Here is a 21,201-nt window from a genome sequence, read left to right on the forward strand (position 1 = left end):
CCTACAAGAGGAATATTGTAATGGGTGGATCAGGGTCCAGGGATGTCTGCTCAAACTATTACACTAACCAAGGACAATACAAGTATTAAACATCAAACCCCTACTCTGATCTAGTCAATGGACAGGATATTCTCCACAGTTCTGTGGAGACCAGGGACTAACTCTGACATGAGCTCTGGTGCCCCACATTTGACGACTTCCCCTTTGTGGGGAGCCCTGGTAGCACTCAAAGAATAGGCAGACTACCAAGATGAGACTTGTTAGCCTGCGACCATAAAGCAGTCCTTCTTGGACATGGACCTAAGGGAGGGTAATAGGGTGGGGTGGGAGGGTAGGAGGAACAGAAGGATACAAGTGATGGGAGAACAATTGAGTTGAAATCTGAATAAATTAATTTAAAAAAAACATAAGGTAGAGATCACTAAAAAAAAAAAGATGTATAAGAGCAAATTATGCAAGTCTAACGAAGTAATTTTTTGGGGTTGGGTAGGTTTGGTTTTGGTTTTGGTTTTTCAAGACAGGGTTTCTCTGGGTAAGAGAACCGTGGCTGTCCTGGACTCACTATGTAGATCAGATCGGCCTCAAACTTGTTGAGATCCACCTGCCTTTTCCTCCTTAGTGCTGGAGTTAAAGGCATGCGCCACTATGCCTGGCCTAGGAAGCGATTTAAGACATGTGAAAAACCAAGAACTGTTTCAGCTTTCATTCCCTCCCTATGCTGTCGTTGTACTAAGATTTCAAACATCCAGAGTTTTCACACTGATCACAGGAGTTCTGATAAGCTGGTAAAGCACTGGCTACATCACAGGCACACGTTCAAGATTCTGAACTTCCTTTGGCTATCTTAAAGGTGCTTCTCATTGGGCTAAAAATCATCTGTGTACTCCATACATTCAGCCGTCCAGATAGAGAACAGGTACCCTCCGGAGTCAAGGTTTTGACTCAGGATATAGTGCAAGAGAGGAAGTAAAGGATAAAGTTAACTTTTAAGTTTAAATTGTTGGGCTTAAGAGATCTATAAAACAAAAATTCCTCTAACCTGTAAGCCTCACTTGTTCAAAAACAGATAACTTCCTGGTATGCTGGGGGCTGTTGTACACGTAAGATTACCAACCACATGTTTTTGCTTCTGCAAACAAGCTTGTTTGCCCCAACTGCACAGGAAGTGCTTGGTCACACTTAAGCAGGAAGTACATCAGGATATAGCTTGTCTCTCATTAGATAAAGACGGTAAGTATGAAGCTTTGTGGGCTTTGCCTTTATAACCTCTGACAAGTGTATTATGGTGTCATACTCTGGGAATCTCAGGTAACCACCTACTCAGTGTCCCTCGTCTTGGCTAGTGCCATGCCTGTCAGCCTGCTGGCTGCCATGCTCCCCACTGTGATGGTCATGTAGTCTAACCCTCTGAAACTTTAAGCCCACAATAAATTCTTTCTTCTATAAGTTGCTTTGGTCATTACATCTTATAACAAGAATACAAAATAACTAAGACAGAAGTTGGTCCCAGTGAGTGGGAATGCGGCTGTGACAGGCCTGACCATGTTGGGTTGTAGAAGAATGTGGAAGATGGAGATTTTGGACTAGAAAAGCAGTCACAAGCTGTAAGCAGCAGGGCTTAAGTGACCATCCTAGTAGGAGCTTGGTAGACTGTAATGCTAAGAGCAATGTGAACTATGTATGCCACAGCAAGAAGTTCATAGACTAACACTATTAGCAACTTAAGCTAGAGACCTTTTTTGTGATGTTTTGACCAAAAACATGGCTGCTTTTTATCCTTGTCCTAAAAATCTGCTAGAGGCTAAATTGAAGGGTTTTGTATTAATTTATTTGGCAGAGATTTCAAAAGAGCCTAATATTTACTCTGTTGTGTGGTTGTTAGTAATCCACATTTATGCAGCTCTATAATAAAAAATAGAAGTTGAGGCAAAAAATAAAATAGAAAATGTATAGTTTTAAGGATAAAAAAGAGCACCAGGAAATTTAAAGTTGGAGCCACGGGTTATGCTGAGAGATGAGAGACCTGATGGAGACAGTAGTAAAGAGAGTGGAAAACCCACCCAGCTAAGCTTTCAACATAGAGAAAGGAAACTTTGTAAAGAAAAAGATCAACAAATCAAAACTCATGAAAATATAATTCAAGGAGAAAGACAGGTTCCATTGCAAGCAGCAACAAAACTTATCAGACTAGGTTACACGGTCCTGGCTTTAGAGTCATGAAGTATAACCCAAGTAAAGGGGCCATAGAATCTTCTTCCACAATGAAGCAATGCCCCTGAGGTCAGCCATGTACAGGGGATGTCCATGGAGGTCATTGCCTGTAACTATGAAAGAAAAGCCTGTATTGTGTTGGAGACCTCTAGAGGCTGGAGATGCCAGAGCTGTGGGATGTTCACCAAGGAGATCTACAGCCAGGGAAAGGATCCAGCCTAAGAGAGTCAGCAAAGCTGGAAGAGAACAGCCATCCAAGCTCTGGCATCAGGCATGGTATTAGAGGATTTGGAGTTTGCCCCGCTGAAGTTGGATGTTGCTTTGGTTCAGTATTTCTTCCCTAGGCCCCATTCCGCCCCACCCCCCTTTTGAATGGGAACAGATCTTCCATGACACTGTATGTTGGAAGTATTTGATTTGCTTATTCGCTTTACTGGGGGTTACAGGTAAGAGATTGCCTTGCATCTCAGAAGAAACTTTGGACTTTTAAACTTTGTTCAGACTATGAAAATTTTTGGAAACTTTGAGAGTTCGACTGAATTCATGTTGCATTATAATACAGCTACAAGCTTGTGGGGACCAGAGAGTACAATGTGGTGGTAGTTGAATTAAAAATAACTCTTGTAGGTTCATATCTGTTAATAGACACCCTCTGGTTGGTAGAATTGTTTGGGAGGGATTAAAGATGGGACCTTCAAAGAGATTTCAAAAGCCCATGTCACACCTCTCTCTCTCTCTCTCTCTCTCTCTCTCTCTCTCTCTCTCTCTCTCTCTCTCTGTGTGTGTGTGTGTGTGTGTGTGTGTGTGTGTGTGTGTGTGTGTGTGTGTCCTTCTTGTGGATAAGGATGCAGGTCCTCAGCTACCGCTTTAATGCCTGCCTGCCTGCTACCATGCTCCCCGCCATGATTGCGCATGACGTTTCCTTCTGAAACCATAAGCCCCAATAAACTCTTCTGTCAGTAAAAATTGGCAAATTTATATTCTGACATTTATATCCCTTAATAAACAAAAAAAGCTTTTGTAAATCGCTAAGGAATAAAAAAAAAAGATCCCAAATGGCCTGAGAAGATAATTCCCCAAATACAAAATACAAAAGTAAGGAAAAATGGCTCATTAGGTAATAAATAAAAGTGAGATGATAACGATTCCCTCTACATTATAACATTTTAAACTATTTATAACATATAAGGAAGCTGTAGTGTCATTGTGTTAAAATGACAAATATTCCTTATAAGAGGAGATAGAATTATATGTGGTCATTAAAAGTAATAATTACATTATTGGTTGTTATTCTCCTTGTCTATTTCTGCTGGTGGTAGAAAGCTGTGGATTTCTATGTTCTGTCTTACACATCTTAATTCTTTGCACATGATTGTTTTAAGTTAAAAAATAAAAACTAAAATATTAGTTAAAGAATACTCTCAGGGAAGCTGGAGAAAGAGCTTCATGCTTGAGGGAACTGGCTGTTCTTCCAGAGAGGACTCAGGTTCAAGTCCCAGCACCCACATAGCAGCTCACATCTCTCTGTGACTCCAATTCCAGGTGATCCAACACCCTCTCCTGACCTCTTTGGACACTAGGCACACATGAGCTGTACATACATACATGCAGACAAGGCAACCGTGTACATAAAATGAAAATCTTTGCCAATGGGATTAAGCTGAAAAACAGCAAAGGAGGAAAGTTAACCAGTGATTTCCTAGCTGATGTGCTCATCAGCAGTCATGAAAAATACTCCCATTTTTCCTAGGGGCTGAGAGAAGGAAGTTCGCTCAACTTTGAGAAGAGCACTCAATTTTAGCATGTACCTCCAAAAGCAGTGCTCAAGTTCTTGCCTCTAGAACACACCTAAACCACAGGACTCACACGATCGCCCACCCCTTCTTTCTGAGACTGTGGTAGATAGGAACTTAACAAACAAAACAGGTAGTGTTTTTTTCATTTTCATTGTACTCTATATGGGCAGAGCCCTTTCTGGCTAATTTTATATAAAATCCAACTTCCGTAACTCACCAGTGGCTTAAAGCATGCGTGCTGACCTTCTGAAAACTACAAAGTTGGAACTGGCAAGGACAATGTGGGAAAGAGCACAAAGTATGTGTGTATTTCCTTCCAAATATGCTTAATTGGAACGTCTCCATCCAGGGCCCTGTTTCATCTAATTCAAAAACAGTACGGTCTGAGCAGCAGTAATGGAGACTCATTAAGTTCCATTAGCTGCAGACACATCGAATGGATACAATAGAATCCAGCCACTATTCACAGCAACAGGTGGCATGCCACAATAGAAACCTGTTAGGCGAATAACCTGGTCGCCTGAAATGGGCCCTCTTGCTTTTTTATGGGCACTCATTTTCTAAAACGCAGTGTCCTGTGAAGCATATTTTAATTATATTCCTAGACCACTGGCTGCATTAATTCAATGGAGCGACTCATTCTGACACATAAAACAAATCCTGACTATTGCATTTCCTCTGCGCACGGTCGGAGTGGAGGAAAGCCGGGCGTTGAGACTGCTTTACTCGTGGCCCATTAGCCAAGATTCTTTGAAATGAGATAATAAGAAACATAATTATAATCAGCCTGACAGTCCCATCCATGGGGTGGTGACTACGAGCAACGCATCACGTGAAAGTTCTACTTGCGCTGTCTTCTTTCACCACACCTCAGCTCTGCGAGGTAGGTATAACTGCCGTTCCCCTCACAGAAAAGGGTCACGTTCCCAATGTCACCGTGGCTGGCCATCAAGCCAGACAGTTAACATCCAACCCACCACCACAGCCAGTCATTTCCCCTCAGCAAGTCCTTTGGGATCAAAACAGGTTTGCCTAGGGAATCCTGCATGAAGGACAAGGTACCAGAGCTGCTCACAGATGCTGGTCAGCACAGCCTTAGCCAGATATGAATTTGCTGACGTTAAAAATGCACAGTGGGGTCACAGCGCACTTCGTGCTGGAGCTTCTACCAATCATAGGAAGCGTGGCATTACCCCAAACACAGTGCAGCCGATGTGCTGAAAGGAAAAGGATACCGCGGGCACCTTGCTCCACAGGGCAAAGGGAAAAGACACTTGGCAAGCGCTGCTGAGTGACAGCCGAAGCACGCGCTCCTGCTCAATATGTTATACACCTTAGTGCCCGTCCTCCATCCACACCTCAAAGGCGTTTCATTCTAGAAGGTAGAGAATGCCTTCTTTGGAGGTAGGTAAATGTGCAATGGCTTCTAAGATCTGCTTACAGTGCCTCTTAACAACATTGCTCAGTAGCATCCCTAGCACCCCTCATTTATGTTTCCCCAAAATGGCCTCAACAATGATGCTGATGTAAAAATCCTTGCCATTGCCACTGAGGATCATTGTGATATGAAACCATGATCATTGGAAGACATTCTACTAGAAAACCAGAGCCAGTTCAAACCCCCTTAGGAGTATCCATATTTTTCAGGAGTCAAGAACCACTTACTGTCTAACCTTCCCTCAGGTCTAAGAGAAATGGGGTGTCACATGAGGGTTAAGAGACTGAACATATTATGACCATCACTGCTGAAGTACCTTCTTTCTAAGTCCCTGGTTCTTGGGTCCTCAAGTCCAAGAGAAAGATGATGCATGACAGTGAGAGGACTGAAGGACTTGGAACCATCACCACCGATGTACTTGCTATGACTCATGGCACCGGGGCCTCACTCAGTATCACCTCGGCTTCTGATTACAGCCCTCTGCCAGGTCCAAAGAGGAGCGTGCACACCACACAAAGGCCTGAGCCCAGTAGCCCCACAGTGCTGTGTAAGCACAGCTGTCCAGAGACAGGATATGAAGGAGAGAGAAAGATGAAATGGCAAGAGTCTAAAGAGATTACTGAGATAAATTACAGTTCTACGCGTCCACAACCATCATTTGATTTTTTAACATTTTCTCAATACTGAAATTGATCTGAAGTTCAACCAGCTACATAAGCATATATTTACACAAGTATAATATCAACAGAAAAGTACAGAATTGCCTAAATATGGCATGCCTACTGCAAGAAAGTTCCTATTGTAAGTCTACTTGAGGTGAAGTTGTCTTTACGAACTCACGTCTATCTATCAGATTTGGGGGCATCAACAAAACACATAAAATCAGATTAAACATTCTATAGTCAGCCTCATGTATATTCAAAAGTAAAGGGATATATTTAATTTGTGTCAATTTGCTTCTACTTGCAAGAACAATTCTGTTTTTAAAAGTCCATAAAATCATGTGCACACCTGCACACTTTTAACACAATCCTGAACATGTACAATTATCATAGTTACACACCCACTGGGTTTCCTAATAGATTCCCTTTCCCCAACACATCTATCCTTTTCGCTCAAACCTCTGAATGGTCATCCTACAGCGCCCCCTTCCAGGAAGTTCAGGAACCACAAGCTCCCCGAGCCATAGCTTTACCTTAGGCTCCTGAGCACTCACGGCTCTACTCCTATAGGCTTGGTCGCTGCCCATGTTCTATCCTGGCTTCTTGTGATAAAACTCATGCAGATCATTTCCGGAGCCATGGAAATTTATTTTGTCATCACATACACAACAATAGCAGCGCATCATGTCCCCAAGTCACATCATTTTTCTCTTCACGGTCAACATGGTCACCTAAGTGGTCTGCTGCTGCTGACTCAAGCTTTGCTGTACTCTCCCCTTGACAATGACATTGTCTCCATCCCCACCAGTGGCAAATGACAACCAGGGGCTGCTACCGAAATCCACCCTCTCAGCCAGCTGCTGCCCTCTCTCAGCTGGATCTGCAGCTGCTTCTGGGCCAGCGCACAACCTGCAGTGACTGTGGGTGTCAGTTGTCTAAGAGCATCACTCCAGCATGTGGCCCTGCTGCCTACCTCCCTCATCTCCTTGAGGTCTCTCACAGCAACCTTCCTGGACTAAGCTATGTGAAGCCGAACAGCCCAAGCCACACACTGCAAATTCCCTCTTCTCCATCTTTTCTTTTTCCTTAAACTACCTCATGTTCTTCATAGTTTCTTATTTTATCATATTGGGTTTTTGTTTCCATGACAGGGTATCATTTTGTAGTCATGCTTGTCCTGGGACTCATTCTTTAGACCAGGCTAGACCTAAACTCAGAGAGACCTGCCTTCCTCTGCTGCCTCTATGCTGGGATTAAAGACATGCACAATGACATCCGGTTCTTCGTAGCTTTTTTTTTTAATCCAACCAACATTAACGTCTATATTTCCTCCATCTACTTCCTTGATTCTCTTGTGTTTTCTGCTTCTTCATTCCCCTTAACCCCTCCGCGTGCAAACACTGGATGTAACACTACCACACAGGAAATCTTGTCTCCCTGGCTCCACTTATCCCTGGGGATGGGGAGACTATGTAGAACCCAGTAATGCCCAACAAATGGATGCTGATTACATAATCAGTTTGCAATACATGCATCAAATTGTCCAGAACTCAGACCTCTGGGCTTTGGAAGTGGGCCCTTCTATTATTTCAGATATTATAGGACAATCATGATTTGGTAGCAGTTTGGGGAATTAAAGAGATATACTTTACCTTTCCGATGTCACTCTGATTTGTTCCTCAAAACTACGATTCAGACCTTCCGCCTTCTCATGAAAATATTTTTCCACACACTGCTCCTCAAAATCATGAAGCTTTTTCAGGTCGTCCTTTGTGAGGTAGAGTTCTGTGGAAATAAGCACGACACACACATAAAAGCTGCTCTTGGGAGGCTGGTACAGAGTGTGACACTCAGAGGCGTGGGTGGTGTCCCCTGTGGTACCTGTGCTGGAGGCTTGGTCCACCAGTGAGGCCTACATGGTGGGATCTTGGGTGACAGCTAAACCCTGAGGAATGGATTAATGGGCTGCCCACCTCAAACTAGCCCCTCTTAGCTCTCCTGCTTTCTTGCTTCCCATCTCTCTACGCAGTGCTCTCCATTGTCTTCTCTCTCCTTCCCTACCTCGTCTCCCCACTCCCCTACCTCGTCTCCCCACACCCCTACCTCATTCATTGGCACTACAGGAACTTATCCACCATGTTGTGGTGTGACCAGGAGGCCACTGCCAGAGGCTCACCAGAAACTGCAATCTTGGAATTCCAGCCTCCAAATGAACTAGACCCTTGAATGACAGAACTGCAGGCACTGATGTACCAACTGTCAAAAATCTACATATTAAATTTGATCTCTCAAAAATCAACATTGGCCAGACATTGTAGCAATAACATACAGGATCAAGATGTCTTTGCATGACATATGTATTATATGTGAAGAAATCACTTTTTAACTTTTTAAATTTAAGAAAAGGGGGCTGGAGTGATAGTTTAGTCTACAATGCACTTGTCATGCAAGCATGAAGACTAGAGTTTGATTTCCAGAACCCACATAAAATGACTTGGTGTAGTGGTACATTCTTTTATGCCCAACATCGGGAGGCAAATGAACTGCTCACAGTGATGAGATCACAGAGTGTTTTAAGCCAATGAACTCTATCTAGCTCATAAGGCAGCCACAGAAGGTGGCTATGAAGGGTCCCAGCACAGCTACAGTTAGCAGAGCGCAGTTGCAGTTTAATACAGTGTCTCTGTATTTGCTTACATTTCTCTTGAATAGAAGGACTACTTACATTCTGTGATGATAATTTTTGTGCATTTTACGGTTCTAAATGACAAAATACATTATTGTCTATGTATGCATTCTATGTACTCATGATATATCTAACTTACTCCATGTGTATTTGCGTGCCTGTGTGTTCATGGGTAAAGTGAACATGTGGGAGGGCACGTGTGTGCACATCCAGGTAGAGGCCAGAGGTCAACCCGGTAGTGTTACTAAAGCCAAGGGCTCTTACTAACATGGAACACACCAATTCATCCAGGCTGAATGGCAAGACTCCTGCCTTTCTCTGCCTCCCCAGTGCTAGGATTAAAAGAATGTACCAGCACACTAAGCTATTTTATGAGGGCTCTGAGACTCAAACACAAGGCAGCATGCTTATATAGCAAGTACTTTATAGACTGAACTATCACTGTAGTGCCTTTTTTCCCCTTAATTTTGCTCAAATTCCTAGGCTGTATCATTAGTACTTGAGAGTTTTTGTTTCCTTCTCATTTTCCTGTTTTAAACTTGTTTGATTGCCATTTTTTAAAATAACAGGCTCACTATGTAGCTCATTCTGGCCTCAAACCTGCAGATACTCTTTTTCTCCACTTCCCCATGTCTGAGATCACAGGCGTGTGTCACAATGCCTGGCATGGTCTTATGGTTTTGTTTTGTTTTTCAATTATTGCAAATCTTCAAAACCAAAATTCTCATATATATGTAAAAGTTGATTTTAATTTAAAAGGCTAAAACTTGGTTACTCAAAGGTCAACTGTAAGCCTCTTTTATTAAGTACCTCGCCTCGGGGATTTTGTGATGGCAGTGTGATAGGTGTAGGTGGCTTTTCTCCCAGGTGTAAGTGCTAGCTTATGTGACAGACACCTCCTCTCATCACACTGGGCTCCCAGAAAATCGGTACATACAACATGGTGAACACAGTGAACAAGCAGAAGCTTGCTGCCCAGTGCTTTCCTGTGTTATGCAAAATTCCCTGTATTCATATACAGCTAGAGAAAGAACTTCATTGTCTCTGTTCCCTGTTGACTGCTTTAGCTCCTAAAAGAACAATAAATGATTTACAGGTGAAAATTGAGTTTGTAGGAGGGTAGAGTATGCTGCTGTTGCTGGTGGTGATGGTGGTGGTGATGATGATGACAGAAAGTCCTCCCTTGTCAGGCTGAGCATAGATGGGCTCAGTTCTCCTCTGAAAGCTACCAACCAATAGACAGTCAACACTGCACCCTTCCCTGAGGTAATTAACTCATTAAGGACGTCCCACCCTGTGGTGCTGAGGCCAGTGCAGGCCTTCACCAAATGTTAGCATTCAGGTGGATACATTGGCATGTTTCTCAGTGAGTAGAATCAGAAATCAGCTTTAAGTGTGTTTCTAATACTTGGGAAATATCAAGAGGACACGATGTTGCTAAGGGGGCAAAATTGGAAAGTTCTTCATAAGTGTCTTCACTTAAGTCAGAAGAAAACTGAATATTAGTCAATAACTTATTAATAGTGACAACTTTCGTTATTTTCCAATTATATGAGCAATGAGGAATTAGTTTCAAATTGAAGATGTGTTTAGCTACAAAAACGTGCTTACAACTGAAATACACAGTGTTTTGTGTTTACATGGTGTGTAAGAATTCTTGAGACGTTAGGAAAAACTGGTCATTTCCCACAGCTGCCAGCTCTGAGGTCCTATAAGCATGAAGCTTTTCAGGATCAGGAAGCACACCAGCAGCCAATCTGCCCCAAACTCCCAAGGCCAGCTTGGAATATGTAGTTTTTAAAATTATCCACCAGGTGGCACTGCTGCCCCATTTGTTGCCAACTCTACCTTTAAAGGGGTGGAGAGAGGCCAGGATAGTAATGCTCTAGAGTTCCAGGTGAAGTCGCCTTGGAGAGAAAACTTTTCAGTCTTTCTTTTTCTACTTCCTACAAAGGGAAAGCCCCATGTTGGGATGAGGTGCTTAATTGAGCATGTTAGGAGAGCCAAAGGGGGCTTTTGATTGCTGGACTTCTATACTTTGATTGCTGGACCTTGGTAGTCAGCCTCAGGAGGAGGAAGTGGCCAAATAAAGGAACAGACTTGGTGGCTAGCTTTAGGAATGTGAGCTAATTTTTTTTTTCAGCAAGGCAGAGGGAATGGGAGAGAAGGGCAAGGCAGCCAGAGCCATGCTTGCCACACTCGAGCTGGCCAGGGTTCCTTCAAGATGTACATACACTCAAAACACTCATACACATAAAATATATACAAGTTAATAATTATTATATTATCATTATAACCACTTTTGAGTCTTATGTGGAAATCGTCCTATAAGTTCCAGTCAAGGGTGAGCCCAAGAAGACTTATCCACAAAGACTGGCCAGTCCTAGTTAGCCCACAGATCTTTTCAGGGTCACAAACTACCCTGGAGTCACCCTAGGTTTCCAGTAAGAGCCAGGATCATCTCTCTGCCCGAAGGGAAAAATATAAAGCTTGTGCCTCCACCTTAACTTCAGTTGTGCCTCCTTGTTTACTTTGTTTGTTATTTTGGTTTTTGAGACAGCATGTGGCCGCGCAGTCCAGGCCTATCACAATTCAAAGCTCTCCTTGTTCACCTCCCCCCCCTCCCCCCAGGGCTGGGGTGACAAGCTGCTGACGCCCTGCACTTGGCTTCCTTCCAAAGCACAAATCACTTTAGAGGAAATAAATAAATATCAAGAGTGACAAGATTCTTCAAAGAAAGCAAAACCTACTCAGAGGGCCGTGAACAATAGGCAACTGTTATTATCCTTCCAACCCCATGATAACACGTGGCAGGGGATAATGGAACCCTTAAGACCATGTGCATAGGACAATAGGCCTTTTCTGAAACTTCTGGAATCCGTAGTATCTAACAGCTCAGCTCAAGCCTTTTCTTTTTCCATTTCCCTCAGATCCCGATATCTACCAGGAAATACTTGGACAGTCAGGCTCTATGAAAAGTAAGTGGCTTTTGACTCAGCTCCTAATTCTGGGCTACTTCTGGACAAAGCAATCCTTTCCTGGTTCAGAAAAATTAAAGGATTCTCACTACATGCACGTATGTATACATACACACATGCATGCCATGGTACATGTGTGGAGGTCAGAAGATATTCTCCTTCTGCCATCTGGATCCCAGGACAGGACTCAGATTGCCAGGCTTAGAGACAAAGTCCTCGGAGGCATTTTTGAATTAAATATTTAGGATAAATATTCCTGTAGATATAGAAATGAGCCAGAAAAAAGGCCTGATGCCAACCATGGAATTGCTTGATAGAAACCATAGACAGCTGTGAAAACAGTAGGTGGAGTCCTCCTGTGACAGCTGTGATGGTCACACCATGCAGTCAAGATGAGAGCGAGAGAGGGAGAGTGTGAGTGTCAAAGCTTGCAGGCTTGTGACCTAGGCGCCACATTCCTCAACGGGTCACAGCCCACATGGGTTCACATAACTGAGTGAGGGTGGGGACAAATGTCCAACAAGAGTAAAAGGGTTGTTGAGTGTACAACAACCAACATCCAACTCAAAATCACACTCATGACTCGGGTGTGCGTGAAACCGTTCACTGTGCCATATCACGAGGCTTCGTTGCCGTCTTCATTCTAAGACTGCATCTGCTGTCATCCCAGGGACCACTGCCCCAAACACCCTAGCTCCAGCTCCAGACAAGTGCAAGTGTGGAACACTGGGAACTATAAGAACAATGTTGTCCTGCTCATATATGAACATGATTATTTAATTACCCCAAAAGCAAAGAATTGTAATGGGTTCCTCCTCAGAGAAATACTAAATAATATCTCTTTGAAGTGTTATCAGCAAACGTGCCTCTGCTATAGTCCTACATACCCAGGGTCACACTTGAACAAAAATATGAGCATCCTGCTTTAAATAAAACAAAATGAGAATACAGTTTGCCATATTTCTGCCCTTCATATTGGTACATCCTTTCTGGGCACTCATGTATTGGGGGATGGTCTGATGTCTTTTGACGCTAATTACAACTTGCTGTCTCTGTGACCCAACTTTTGCTTAATAAAAAGCCATCCCACCTGGTCAGGGCAGGAGATAGGTGGGGCTAGGAGAAAGAGGAATTCTGAGAAGATGAAAGGCTGCCACGAGGAGAAAAAAAAGAGACCTGAAGGGAAGAGAGGAAGGCTGCCATGGGTTAGATGGAGGAGAAGCACATGGCCGGCGTGGATGGAGAATCCGGCCCAGATGAAGAACATTTGCAAGTATTTGGGTTTATGCACAGGAGATAGCTTGATAGAAATTATTAGAAGCAGATGGCATGGGATTAAGACAGGGACTCCATGCCTGCCCCACTATGGGAGGTAGTTTAGAGGATTGATACCTGCCCTACCCCAGGTTAACTAAGGCTATTTTAAATATAACAAGTGTCTGTGTCTTGATTGATTGCTAGCCCGGCCTACTAATAATACTGGTAATTTAAAAACAATACTCATGCCTTGTTAGGAGGTGAGGAAAGCAGAGCTGTGATTCTGGCTGATCTGCTAGCCAAAGCTTGCTTCGCTGTTTCCCTGCATCTCAGACCTTTTGAATCACTGTTCTAGACAACAGAGCAATAAGTTCTACTCTCTAAAGAGATATTCAGAGGAGTTCCCAGGTCAGCAGAGAAAACCCAGTTTTTCTAGACGGTCTAAGCCTTCACACATTTAACCAAAGACACTGTCTCTTCTGCTTCTTTGTTTCCAAGAACCACTTAACAAAGGCAAAAATAATCACGAGCCCCCCCAGGCAAAGGTGAAGGTCTGCACCAGCATCGTCTCAGCACCCTCACGTGGTGCCCACACTGTAATTAGTAGCCTCCACATCTCCACCTTTTATCCCCTTCCCACCTTCAATCCCAGCGTCTCTGCCCCCTTGATTTTCTTCCTTCTGTTCCACCAGAGAAACTTACTTAGCCCTCCATCACCTTCCTCGTGGTCGTGTGGTGCTGGGCGGCAGCACAGCCCTCGGAGGAACAGGCACATGTGATTCAGCAGGATGAAGGGCGGGGGCAGCCAGGGCTTCTGGTGGTATGTCATGATGTAGCGATAGCGGTTGTATTTCCAGAGCTTATTCGAGATGGATTTTATATCTAAGTAAATGTTGCTGTAGGTTAAAAAGGAGAGGGACGGCATTTTAATCTGGGACCTTGAAATGTGACAGACTCTTTCTCCCAACCTTTCTCATTGGTTAACAGATCAGCAGCAGCAGTTAACCAATAACTATTATACTCCTATGATTTTTCTTTCATCAAATAAAATACAGTAAACAGTTTTTACCAAAAAAAAAAAAAATATATATATATATATGTTCATTGGAACAATGAACAAAATGCAGACGCTGATATCAGAGATTAGAAAATGGCAGCATTTTAGGCGAGGAACAGAAACTGCCGTGTTGCACACTCAGTGCTGTCAATGGGGCACCTTTGCTGTGCATGAAGGAAGCTCTTTTGCAGAACGTAACTCATTCTCCCATGTAAACAAGTGTGATATTCCTCTGTGCTAGGGAACGTATAAAGCTATCCCTCACAGGCCAGAAGCAAGAACCACTGGAGTCACTCTAGCCAAAGCATCTCAACAGAATCATATGAATGAAGAAGACATACGAGAGAATCGATTCCTCCTTAAATAAGCCAATACACAGAGCTTCCAAAGGGAACCTGATGAATTATTCACGTTAACATTCTAGTGGAAGTAGCCCCTATTGGTGCTCACTCTGGGTTTTCTCTTAAGTTACATCAGTTTTAAAGGAAGCCAATAAACATTGACACTGAAGAACTCCCAATGGAAATTTAAGAAGGTGGTAGAGTTCTTCAAAACAAGATATTCAAGATATTGCCCTGAACTGTTTATGTATTTAACACACAAGAGGGAGCAGGAATACCCATTGCAACATTCTGCTTAGATGTTTTTAATTAAGTTTCTTCCGAGGCAAAAAAAAAAAAAAAATGGCGGAGTAGAATTTGAGTCAAATTTAGCCGGTAAAAATATTGACAACCAAAACTGGACCAGTGATAGGAAGGAGCCACAACTATCCGTGAAAGAAGGATGGTGTGTCCCTTGATAGAAGTGTGTCCCAGGGCCCTCAAAGCAGAGGATTGACACAGGGCCAAGTTAGAATTCTGGTTCTCAGAGTGTGGTCATTGAGCTAATAGTGTCAGCATCACCTGAGTGCATGAGGACATGGACATTTGTGGGCTCTATCCGAGCATCGCCTGGACACATGAGGTCATGCCTGCCCATGGACTCCATCCCAACACTATCAAATGGGAAACTGTGAGGAGATCATTAGTCTGCAGTTCCACAAGCTCTCAAGTTTGGTCTCAAGTGCATGTCATCAATTCACAGGTGACTTTGCCTGCCCACCAGCAGGTGGTGACATTCACAGAGTATTTCAGGGACTTAAATGAAAAGAACTCTGTCTTCAAGGCCCCCTCGATACGTAATCAGGGGAAATGGAACAAGTCTATGTTGGGAAAGAGGGGGCTTCAAGAGTTTGCCACTGGGAGAGTCGGGACAATAAGCCAGGAAGTCAGTGAAGCAGCCCATAGAAATAAGATTTCCAAGATATATAAAAGAAGAAGAACATGAAAAGGTGCAGATAAAGGAAAAGTCCCAAGATGTAGGGTCATGTAAAATGGAGGAGTTGAGTCAGAAAGAGGAAGTGGGAAGAAAAACCAACTGTGAGAGAGAAGAAAGTGAGACCGACAGGGGCCACATGGGAAAAGCACAGGTCAAGCCCTTAGTGGGCCGTCAGCTCTGCAGAACTCTTAATTACACAGTATCAGCTTGGATCTCCTCTCATGCATGTACTTCAATTATGACTTCACTGTTTCAATAAGTTTCCTACCAATAGTTTTGTGTCCTTGCTTTAAAGCCACAGTAATAAAACACCGGACACCCATAAGAACAAAAGGTCATATACTCAATATAGCTATATTTTGGCAAATGAAACAATCATATATGTAATTAAGGTTACCTACTTGAAGCAGGCAATCAACAGGTTCACCATGATGATGTACTGCACAAAGAGGTAGACAGCCTGCAGGAACGGAGTCAGGAAGGAACCCGGAGGGCAAGGCGTTTCACTTGCACAAACTACAAAGAGACACAGTGAAAGGATTCTTGTGAACACGTCTCAGATTCGTTTTTACTCTGGGCATCTACAGGGGTTGTTTCTGCATGAGGGCAAAGCTCCATGTGTACCATCTATCTCGGAAGCGTAGACCTCTCCGTACATCATCCAATACGGCTCGAACACAATGTCCCGCGCCAGGCGCCATGAAGGGGGCTCCTTTGGTGAGAGGATGGCTTTGCGCGCCACGCCGAAACTCAGCAGGACAATAGCCATGATGATCACAATGTAGAACATGTTTGCTGCCTGCAAAACAGCACAGCACAACCAGAATTTACCACAAACTCAGCCCTAGTAGTCATCCCCACCACACGTGTGAACAGCTAGAGACTCTAGTCAGTGATTAAAATGCCTCCATCCAAAACAGCTGAGTTCTCTCTGGCTACGTTATTTTCTTTTCTCCACACCAGTGGCTCTCAGTGTTCCTGAAGCTGTGACCCCTTTATACAGTTCCTCATGTTACGGTAACCCCCAACTATAAAATTATTTCGTTGCTACTTCATAACTGTAATCTTGCTACTGTTATGAATCATTATGTAAATAGCTGATAAGCGACCCCTGTGCATTGAGAACTGCTGTTCTTCAGAGTATGTGCTTTAGGTCAGTGGCATTGATGGAGCCACGTGATGTGCAGAAAGTAGAAACAGAGACTCTCTCTGTAAGCAGCGATCAAATGTTAGCTGCTTTTGACTGGCTAGCACCCAACTTTTGACCAGTTAAAGCAAATATTTGGTTAGAACAAATTATTCCAATGATTCCTTGTTCCCAGAGTTACCTCCCAGAGCCACGTAGTGTCTTCGGGATTGATTACACTAGTTTCCTTCCATATTCTAAAATACATCAGCTCAACCTACTTGTTCACTACGCAGACTCAGAAGTCACCAACATCATCTCCCCTCTCTCCACATTTTTTATCTTATGAAGTGGTGACTACAAGATCCAAGTATCCAATGGGCTAAAGAGTGGTAACAGTGACTTTGCCTGAGCTGGACTTTAACTATCACTCTTGTTACTGCCATAGAAGCCCCTGCAAATGACTAAGTGGCATGGCTAAGCCACACACGGGAGAAGTTCTTCATCTTGGAGTCAGCACTCAAAGAACCTATCAAACCTGGCTTCAGGGGGAAGTGACCTGTGCCAATCACTGCGATGTACAAATTATCCACATAGATCTTCTAACAAATGGGACATTAACAAAATCAGAGGATGCACTTTTTGTCTAAAAGAAAAGGGGTAAGAAAATAGAAAAGCTAAGGGATGGGCTGGGGCTCAGCCATAAAGTGCTTGTCTCCTATGCATGAGGCCCTAGGTTCAAATCCCAGTCCTGCCATGAGAAAGAAGAGAGAAAGCGACAGAAGCAGAAGCAGTAAGGTCCATCTTGAGGCTCTTCAGGTCTTTCTCCCTCTGTCTTTATTTATTTCTGGACTACCCCTGTCCCTCCAGAACTTTCCTTGTTTGCTAGAAATATACGCCAAGATAATCTTGATGTTGTGTTTCAAGAGGGTAGATCTTTGGGTACTTTCAAAATTCTAGATGGCAAGAGCTGGCACAACGTTCAGCAAGCTCAGAGGACAGACCAGAGCCAATCCACCCACTGTGGAAGCCTAGATTCCCCACACATGCTCATGAGTGATTTACTTTATAATTTCCACTTCCCGGTATGTAAAAAGTAGACACTACTTATTTCATAAAGTTGCTGCAAACAGTATATGAGTTAATATATGCAAAATATCTAGTATAGTATGTGGTGAATCGTGAGGTCTGCTTAAGAGTAAGAGTGAGTGATAAAATAACGAATTAGTGCTTTCAGAGAGTACATTCTTGGTGGTGGCCTTACACAAATCAAAACACAATGTGACTCAATCCCACATGGCCAGCGCTCACAAAAGACTAAACTAAGTGTTCCTATTAACTACCCTGACCATTTTATATACACATTTATGATTAGGCAGAAATGAATATGCTTCTAGAAACAATTTCAAACTTTAACTAGAGGAGATGGCTCAGTATTAACATGCCTACTGGAGCTGAATTTGATTCCCAGGATGAATGTACAAGGCAGACATGGTACGGGACAGGTGGCCCTGGGATCTCACTGGCCAGCCAGTCTAGATAAAAGTGAGCTTCAAGTTCAATAAGAAGCCTCTGTTTCAAAACAGAAGGCAGAGAGCTATGGGGGCTTGAATGAAAATAGCCCCCATAAGGGCTCATATATTTGAATATTGGTCTCAGTTGGTGGAACTGTTTTGGAAGGATTAGGCAGTGTGGCTTTGTTGGACAGGGTGTGTTGCTGTGGGTGGGCTTTGACCTTTCAAAGGCCCACACCCTTCCCAGTTAGCTCTCTGTCTGCCTGATGCTTATGGGTCAGATGTAAGCTCCCATCGACTGTTCCAGCACCATGCCTGCCCACCTGTTGCCATGCTCCCTACCAAGATGGTCACGGCCTCCAACTCCCTGGAACCACGAGGCCCCAAGTAAATTCTTTTCTTTATAAATTGCTTTGGCCACAGTGTTTGTTCACAGCAATAGAAAATCACTAAGGCAAAAGCAGTAGTGGAAGCCACCCAACATTGACTTCTGTCCTCTACACAGGCAAGCACAGGTAAGGGCACCCAGAAACAAGCATGCTAGACATCCTTATAACACAAGAGAGAAAGTTAAAGTATGAGACTTGAAACATGAAGGTGGAGTCACTGAAGGGGACATTTATGTATAAAGTGAGACTATACACACCATTTTTGCAATCATGGTCACGTACGGCCCTGCATGTTGATTCACAGCAAAGAAGTCCATGAGCCGAGAGAACCAGAATATGATGTCTATGCAGTAAATGAGTCTTCCTATGGTGTGCAAAGGTGGGTGTCCCCACCGTAGGCCAAAGCCAACGGAAAATAGGCCAATAGCCACAGTCTCCATTAGGTTCCAGTATTCACTCAGCCACATCTTCACCTTTTGAGAAAACTTGCTTGGTTCTGAAATGCAGATCTAAAGGCAGAAGGAGAGAAAGGTTTAAAGAAAGGTACAGCGTGTGGATGGACTAGAGTTGTAGAACAGTCACTTGAAACACACAGGGCCTTTGAGCCCTAGTTTCAGTGCCCAAAACCACAGCTGGAGAGGGACGCCATCAATAGCATCCTTTTAAGTGAATTAATCTGTCATTTAGACAGTAAGCCAAGTCTTACCAAATTTTGCATACTAAGAGGACCTGAGGCTCAGATAACCCTTGCTAATGAGTTATTTAAACAACTCTATAAGTATATATTTAATGACTATTATCTAAGATTAATGAAGAATTAACTTTAATATCTAGAATCATTACCAATAACCCTAACCACCACTTGAGAACCTAGAAATGACAAAAAGGAAGAATTTTGTTCCAGCTTTCATGGATCCGAAGCAAATGTCCTGGAGCAACACCAGGACATTTCAGAACTCAGTACTGCAGAGCCTCTGCCAAATCACACTTCTGCTTCCTGAGCTGAGAGCAAAGAATACCAGCTAGAAACCAAGCAGTCCGCTGATGATCTGGTCCTCCAGCTGCTCCTGAGTGAGCTCCTAGCAAACCACTGAGAACATGATGTTGGAACTCGCTGGTATAAGCAACATCCCTTGCAATACGATAAGACACACAGCGATGTAAACAGTATGATTGTTTCGCCCAAAACATAAAAAAAGTTGGTAGAATTCAGATAGTGCTTCTCTTCTATAAAACTCATTAGCAGATGACACAGTATAATCTCTGAGAAAACACGTATTTAGCATGGAATCTTGGCCAAATTACCACTGGAACAAGACAGACACACACATATAGCTAAGACAGTCAAAGTCATAACTATTTGGATTATATTTACAATGCATTAAGAATGATGCAAATGCAAAGTAGAATGAAAATGGTTATTTCTTTCACTGTTTCTGCCAAAAAGATATTCAGCTTCAGTCTTCAGGGGTAGTTACAGGAACTTCCACACACTGAGAGTGTGTTCCTTATGTATTATGCAACTTTGGCCATTCATGTGACACTCCTTGGGGTAAACTGACAGTATGTGGGTAAGCTAATGATTAAAACTCCACACCACAAAGGAAGCCACATTGTGGAAGGCAACAGCTGCAGAGTTCAAAAACAAGTAGAGGGCATTGCCTCTTGCTCCCTGAGTACCAAAGTTCAACACAAGGTATTTGGCATAAGGAATGGCATCAGAAAATTTTCCCTGAGCAACATTCCTGTGTATTGTCTCTCCTTCACACACTTGACGTGAGTCCATTTTCATCCCCAGAGCCAAGAACACCTCTTCCGGGGTGTCCAGAAGACACAGTTAGAAGGAGCACTCACCTCCCTGACCTTCTCAAGGGCATTGGTGAAGATGTAAAGGATGACAAGCCACTCTTCCACGCTGGGTTGGGGCTGCATCTCCACCAACACTGTGTAAGTGAACAGCATGAGGAATGCCAAATAAGCCATCTGTGAGGGACACACATTCCCTGCATGTGAGCTCAAGTGACCATGAGGGATGATGCTAAGCAAAGGCAGACAGCCCAGAAGCACAGACAGGAACTTCCACATGGCAACATGAAAATACAACTGGAAATTACTTCTGATGAGTGATTGCTCAATGTCAAAGAAGGCATAGGTATCTATGGTCTAGGAATGAAAGTCACTGATTGCTGGCCCAGGAAGGAGATGTCAGCCCATTGGCACTAACTGTTGAGGCACGCACACTGGCAAGCTAGCAGCAAGCCAGGAAAGGACCTCATGCCTTCCCTCCAGTTTCAGCTTGAAACACATGTATGCCAAGATGAACAGCGTCACTGGATGCCTATCTTCATGGTAAGCTCACATTCATTACCTCAGGAGTGTTATTTTCTAATTATTAAATTGTTACTCTGGATAAGGAGATGGAGAGATGGCTCAGCAGCTAAGAGCACATACTGCTCTTGCTTGAGGAACTGACTTCAGTCCCTGGAACCCATGTTGGCCAGCTCACAACTGCCTGTAACTTGAGGGTATCTGAAATGGTCTTCTGGATTTTGGGGGTACCTGTACACAGACACAGACATGCCCACACACTCACACTCACACACACATGCACACACATACACAAACACACACTAAATAAATGGATAAATGCATAATCAAATGTTTTTAAAAGGTGAAAAGTAATCAAGGATGACACCTGATGTCGACCTATGGTCTTCACATACAAGCATGCACAACTGCACATATGCACCCATGTGAATATGAATATGGA

At 43.4% G+C, this 21,201-nt stretch overlaps 1 protein-coding gene across 7 annotated transcripts in view; it reads right to left on the bottom strand.

Annotated features, from left to right (window-relative positions):
- TRPM6 (transient receptor potential cation channel subfamily M member 6) overlaps window positions 1-21,201 on the bottom strand; it is a 132,121-nt gene that overhangs the window by 41,240 nt on the left and 69,680 nt on the right. For 6 of the 7 annotated variants that reach the window (XM_084773777.1, XM_084773776.1, XM_084773779.1 and 3 more), the window contains 6 exons: window positions 20,286-20,414; window positions 18,689-18,940; window positions 16,027-16,201; window positions 15,804-15,918; window positions 13,731-13,924; window positions 7,760-7,892 (listed from right to left, as the gene is read on the bottom strand). In XM_084773777.1, coding sequence (XP_084629903.1) covers window positions 7,760-7,892; window positions 13,731-13,924; window positions 15,804-15,918; window positions 16,027-16,201; window positions 18,689-18,940; window positions 20,286-20,414 — 998 coding nt within the window. The remainder of the gene's footprint in view (window positions 1-7,759; window positions 7,893-13,730; window positions 13,925-15,803; window positions 15,919-16,026; window positions 16,202-18,688; window positions 18,941-20,285; window positions 20,415-21,201) is intronic. The other variant, XM_084773778.1, reaches the window with a different exon arrangement.

Source organism: Acomys minous, assembly GCF_964271855.1.
Source record: "Acomys minous genome assembly, chromosome: 2".
NCBI classification, from domain to species: domain Eukaryota; kingdom Metazoa; phylum Chordata; class Mammalia; order Rodentia; family Muridae; genus Acomys; species Acomys minous.